Below are 6,930 nucleotides of genomic sequence, written 5' to 3' on the forward strand. Positions count from 1 at the left end.
AATTAAAAAAATATTGATCGTTCCACAACGATCACCCCAACGGTCCAATTTTTGAATTTATACCCGTTGGAACTCGTCACACCGGCGTGACGAGTTCCATGTGAGTTTTTCCCCAAATTTGTTAAAAATTTCTACAAGTTTCATATAATTTTTAACTTCAAAAATTTAAAAATTTTAATTTTTTTCAAATTTATTAAAAAATTAAAAAAGTTTCATATTATTTTTAACTTCGGAATTTTAAAAATTTTAATATTTTTTTCAAATTTATTAATTACACTAAATATCAATAAAATTTAAACAATTCTAAAGTTTTAAAATTTTTGCAAAAATGTGCTTTATTTAATTATAATTTAAAAAATAAACAAATTTATTACTTAAAAATCAATTTTTGATACAATTAAATATTGACTACAAAAACTTAAATAAATAAATTTATTACTTATATTTGCGAAATTCTTGCCGATGTCAAGGCGTGGTAGAATGGTAATGACGTGGTACTCGTTGATTTCGTCGTGGTCGTCCACCTTCTTCATTTTTCTCTTCTTCCGGTTCCGGTGTTCCGAACACTACTACACCACTTTGATATACATCTTCGGGTGAAACGATAGAGTACTTAAGATGTTTGACGCCATCATTGACGTCATCGCCTCAAATTGAGATTGTTTGTGATGAATAAGATGATCACATGGACCTCTTTCTTCCGGTTCTGAGGAAAATTATTGTGAAAGAGGCACTTGATCCTACCCACTTTCTTCCCACGCCGCTCGACTCTCCATCGACGGTTGATATGCACCATATCCACCATAACTTTATTATGATGAATAATAATTGGCAGAAGCATAAGAAGAAGATGTTGACAAAGATGATGATTTTTTCCATATTTTTCCTTCATTATTTCCCACTCGGACCGCTCTTTCGGCGTTGTCAAGTATGGTTTCTCATTTTCTTCATAATTTTAGAGGTAGGGAGAACCATTTAAATCAAAATCTTCGGGTTGTACCTTAGAACGATTGGGTAATTGTAAATATCTATTTTGCCATTGATATATGAATGTAGCATGCTTCCTAGTCCAATCTTCGGTATGCTTCCCACACACATCTACTTTATGCAAATCGTCAATGTTATATATTGACATTTCTACTGGTTGGTGAAACCCAAATTGTCGCAAAACTCTATCGGTAACATGGATCTCAACAATCAAGAAATGGAGCAATAGTGTTATGGCACACCATGTGTCCACTCCTTGAAAGAACATTGGCAGTAGACACCGTTAGATATCCGACTTATAATAAGGCATCCAATTAAACTGTCAAAAGTATTATCTTAGTATAATTAAACAATTAATATTACAATTTCAAAGTTAATGCAAAAAATATGAAAATTTGCCGCATGTATACCGGCGATATCAATTCTCATCCGAATATCTACTTTGGTTGCACCCGACAACTTTGTATCGATTATTTGGTGTCTCCATCTAAAAAAAATTACGTTATTTCTTATCATTTTCAAAATATTTAATTAAATATTATAAACTATCAAAACTTTAAATATATGAATTTACCTTGTGGCGAGAGGAAACTCCATAGGAGCGGATGTAATAGGCGTCATAAACGGGAGACGATACCACGCCCATGATTGGAGCAAAACTAAAGAACCCGCTACATCCACTTTTTTTCCTTTAACGACTATGATCGTCTTACATAGTTCACGATACAAAAACGCCAAAATTGCATAACCCCAACTATAATGGCGACATACAGCTAAATCCTCCATTACCGAAAGATATTGGGTGTGCACCAAATTGCCCGATTTATCCGGTAGCAGTATCCCTCCAATCAACGTCAAAAGATATGCTCGAGCTGCATATATCACCTCTTGCTCCGTTGATTGTTCATCTATTCTAAATTCTCTTTCCAACCACATTATCCGTACCCGCAACCCATCAATGACATCGGTTGGAGCCTCATTTCCCAATAAATTTGAAATAACATTATTTATCTTATAAGTGTTACGAAGAACCAATGACATACCATTAATCGGAACGCCAAGTTGATATGCGACATCTTCCAAAGTTATCGTCATTTCACCATAAGGTAAGTGAAACGTATGCGTTTCGGACCTCCAACACTCAATCAACGCCGATATTAGTGCCGACATCACCTTAAATCCGCGAAGAAACTTCACTCCATATAATCCAGATTGTGAAAGATATATCACCATCCACTCATGTGGTTCTTCATTCGTCATTCCTCGATGATTAATGGTTCGTTCTTCTCCCTACAATTTGAAAATAAATTATTTAATATAATTACATAAATAATTATTATTAATACTATAATTTTGTCAAAACTAAAATGAAATAAAACAAATTAAACTTGTCATTGTCAACTCGATCGACGAAATATGAACATCAACAAGACGTAACATTTCTTCTCTTGAGGCCATTTCAACACAAAATTTTTTCTCTCAGTAGAATGTGTTGATTACAAGTGAAAAATCAGTCCAACCCAAACCTCTATTTACACTACTCTACCCAACGACTAGTTTTTTCAAACTGAAAATAACCGTTGGAACTCGTCACACCGGCGTGATGAGCTCCATTGAAATTTTAAAAAAAATCGACTGTTGAACAATGGTTTATCCAACGGTCAAAAAATTCAAAATTATACCTATTGGAACTCGTCACGCCAGCGTGACGAGTTCCATGGGCATTAAAATATTATATTTTTTTAATTTCTTTATAAAAAATTTGAAAGAAAAAATATTTTTTTATTCAGACTCGTCATACCAGAGCGACGAGGCACTCAAGAAATATTTTTTTATTCTGACTATGGGGCCCACTTGACACGGCTGATTAAAAAATTATATCTCATGAAACTCGTTACGCTGGTGTGACGAGATCCATAGGGACTGTTCAATTTGCCGTAAAACTCAAATTAAATGTTTGGGTGCCCTATTGAGCCAAATAATTCACCTGGATACCATATTTGCCCAATTTGGCCGACTTTGAATACACATACCCAAGTTATTTTCTATTGAAACGAGGATGATTTCATGAACAATGTAGAGTTTAATATTTTTCTCATTCAAAATAAATAAATAAATAATTTTAACATTAAATTATCAAACATACTTAATATATTAATGTTGAATTTAATGTTGAATAGCCATGCCGTAGGAGTGGGATTTATTCCGTAGACTTAGTTGACTTGACCTCCTTATCAAGTCTATTTCATAAATTCTACACAAGATACAAAAAATTAGAAAAAGATAGCTAATTTGATGTGTTATTTTCGTGGGGTCGTGGGAGTCAGATTTACTCCATAAATTTTATTGAATATTTCATTTCTTTGTCAATTTTATATTTTAATTTTAAATTATTAAACATATTTAAAATATTAAGATTGTTAATTTTAAAGGAATATATATATTTTCGATGGTTAAAATTTATGAAAATATATGTTCAATTAACTTTTTAAAAAACATTATCCTCTCTTTGTTGGGTGGGTGGTCATATAGTAGGAGTGACATATACTTCATAGACTTGTTGATTTGTGTTAACTTCCTAAAAAGGCTACTTTTAAAGCCTTTTTCACTTAAGTTATTGTTTGTTTAAAAGATCATTTTAGTCATTTTAGGATCATGTAGTTGCATATAGTTGCATTTGTGGTGGCTGTGCTATTTTATTTCTTAATGGTGCTATTTGAGGGAAAGGTGTAGTTCGTCTATGGTGTGCAGGGAATAGCAAGAAAAAGGATTCTTTGGGGAAGTAATGCCGCGGCATCACACGTTGCTAAAGCAGATTGAAATGCCTTGGCATTTCTGGCGCTGGCGTAGAAAAAGACAAAACGATATTTCTGCATAAGGACAGCTGGCACTGGACAGCTGTCCCTGCACGTGGAGGACTGCTGTAACCGCTTGCCAGAGCTACCAATGGACCACTGCCACTTGGAGGATAATGCTCATGTACAAAATGTGATTCTAGGGGTATGAGGGGTATTTTTCACCCAACAAACTCATCATTACCCCTAGATATTTTATTTATTATATATGACACCTCATGGGAGAGAGAGAAATGACGGTGAGCAAACGCATAGAGCAGAAAAAAATTCAGAATTTTATTTTCTCTTTTTCCTTTCTTTTTCCTTGGAATATTCCTCCATTGATTAAGCTCCAAGGAGTGGCAAGCTAGGCGCCGAAAGGAGCTAGCGAGCTAGGTGGTTCGTGGTGGCCGAGAGGAGACCTCCGGTGGCGCGTCGAAGGCTTCTTCTCACTTCCCTTTTTGCTGTTATTTCTTTATATTATTTTTTGGGTTGTTGGAACGAATTTTCATCACTTTGTGTTTGGATATTTCGAACCCCACCATGAACTAACTTATTTGGTGGTGGTTGGTTGAATGGTTGTTTAAACTTTATTTTTAATGGTATATTTAAGTTTATTTTGGTTCTTTATTTGCTTTGCTTATGAATGCTTCACCATCTAGGCTTGTAAGAGGCATGGAAATGTCCATCTCTTAGATGAAGGTTAGGTATTCGGAAGAATCCTAGACTAAAAATACTTGTAAGTATTCGGAAGAAACGCAAGATAAGATCCTCATAAGCAATGGGTTATGGTATTTTCAAGGGGCTTTGAACCGGCCTAGGAATATTATAACTTAATCCCTTAGATCTCGGAAGAGACTAGGTTAGGATTTCAACGACTAAAAAGGGTGTCTTTATCAATAGGGTAGGCTGTCCAACATCGTTGAGTGAGAGCAGATGCCTTGGCATTCTATTCGGTTAGGTTCTTTTGAACACCTTAGGAAAGCCCTGTCGAGTAAGTAAAGACAAGATAGCTTAAATATACTTGAGAAATAAGTTTAGCAACCTTAGACCAATCCTTACCATTCATTTCATTGGAAGCTTGTCACGTGAGGATTATTTTCTTCTTATTTTATTTATCTTTTTATTTACCGTTTTTACCATTTCTCATTGCCTCAACATTTCACCATACTCAACATTAAACATCCATCATTGCCACTGCATTTCCATTTGCTACACCATCACACCATCAATCCGCATCCACCAGCATACACATATTCATTGCCATGACATTTGTATATATCAAGACTAACTATACTTAGATAATTTAGTGCATTGCTTTGGTTAGACTTTTGTGATTTCACCCAATCCCTGTGGAGACGATACTCACTCATCATTATATTACTTGAGCGATTGTGTATACTTGCACATTATTTGTGTATATTTTATAGTACTCACAACACGCAACAAGTTTTTGGCGCCGTTGTCGGGGATTGGCAGCCTGAAGTTATTTAGTTTTGCCAGAGCATTTTATTTTGTTTTGCATTTTTATTTTTGTATAGTTTACTTGATATTTTTGTTTTATTTTTTTCAGGTTTATTTAGTGTATGCCTAGAAGAAATTCTGAAGAGCCTTTGGAACCAATAGAACCTGAGATTGAAAGACTCTTTAGAAGAAGAAGACGTGCTCAAGGAAATATGTATCAGATTAGAAACCAAGGCATTGGTCAAGATGACGGAAATCAGAATGCCGCGGCATTAAACAATGCTGAACCTGCTATCAGACCTCGTGTTATTCGAGATCATTTAAATCCGATGCTGGATGATCTGAATCCTGGGATTGTGGCACCCGCAATTCAAGCTGCACATTTCGAGCTGAAACCAGTCATGTTCAACATGTTGAATTCCATTGGGCAGTTTGGGGGTATGCCAACTGAAGATGCCAGGCAACACATTCGCAATTTTCTGGAAGTTTGTGATTCTTTCCGCCAAGAAGGAGTGCATGAGGATTTTCTGAAATTAAAGCTTTTTCCGTATTCATTGCGTGACCGAGCAAGGGCTTGGTTGAGTGGTGTAACAGTCGGTTCGATGGAATCATGGGCCGATCTTTGCAAGAGCTTCATATTGAGGTACAACCCACCGATTATGAATACGCAGCTAAGGAATGAAATATTATCTTTTCGCCAGGGTGACGACGAATATATGTATGAGTGTTGGGATCATTACAAGAGTTTGCTTCGAAAGTGTTCAAATCATGGTTTTCATGATTGGACTCAAGTAGTCATGTTCTATAATGGAGTCAATGCACCCATGAGGATGTTACTAGATGCCTCGGTAAATGGGACATTGCTGGACAAATCACCTACGGAGGCGTTTGCTATCTTGGACAGAATTGCTAACAATGATTATCAATTTTCTTCCTAAAGACTTGGGAGTGGGAGGAGAGCACCTGGAGCATTCGAGTTAGAAGCCAAAGATTCAGTGTCCGCTCAACTCTCCGCTATTACAAATATGTTGAAGAACTTACAATGTTCCACAGATGTGAAGTAAGTGAAAACAACTAGTCTGGCATGTCTGTTATGCCAAGGCAATCATCACGAGAGCGAATGCCCAACCAACCATGAGTCCATCAACTTTGTAGGTAATTACAATCGAGGCAGCAACAATCCTTACTCAAACACTTATAATGCTGGATGGCTTCAGCATCCTAATTTTTCATGGGGAAATCAAGGAGCCCACAATGCTAACTAACCTACTAGGCAGCAGAATCACAATGAGCCTCAAAGTTACCAAAATGCTATGCCATGGTATAATGCTAACAAAAGAGCTTCATCTTCAGCGAGCATAAGTTCCTTAGAAGCTACAATTCAAGAATTCATATCTACTACGAAGACAATGCTGCAAGACCATCCTACTTCAATTAAGAATCAAGGAGCTTTACTTCATAGTCAAGGTGCCTTACTTCAAAGCCATAGCTCGTCTCTGAGAGCTTTGGAAGGTCAAGTTGGTCAGATTGCTACGGCATTGCAAGAGCGTCAGCAAGGACGTTTGCCAAGTGATACTGAAGTCACTAAAGGGCCTGGAAAAGAGCACTGCAATGTGTTAACTCTTAGGAGTGGAACACAAATCAA

At 36.3% G+C, this 6,930-nt stretch overlaps 1 protein-coding gene across 1 annotated transcript; it reads right to left on the reverse strand.

Annotated features, from left to right (window-relative positions):
- Nucleotides 1-1,557: 1,557 nt before the first annotated feature.
- LOC120195162 (protein MAIN-LIKE 2-like) lies at nucleotides 1,558-2,247 on the reverse strand. Its single transcript, XM_039197253.1, has one exon. The coding sequence runs from the start codon at nucleotides 2,245-2,247 to the stop codon at nucleotides 1,558-1,560; it is 690 nt and encodes a 229-aa protein (XP_039053184.1).
- Between the last annotated feature and the right edge of the window lie 4,683 nt (nucleotides 2,248-6,930).

Source organism: Hibiscus syriacus, unplaced genomic scaffold, assembly GCF_006381635.1.
Source record: "Hibiscus syriacus cultivar Baekdansim isolate YM2019G1 unplaced genomic scaffold, ASM638163v2 tig00117007_pilon, whole genome shotgun sequence".
NCBI lineage: Eukaryota > Viridiplantae > Streptophyta > Magnoliopsida > Malvales > Malvaceae > Hibiscus > Hibiscus syriacus.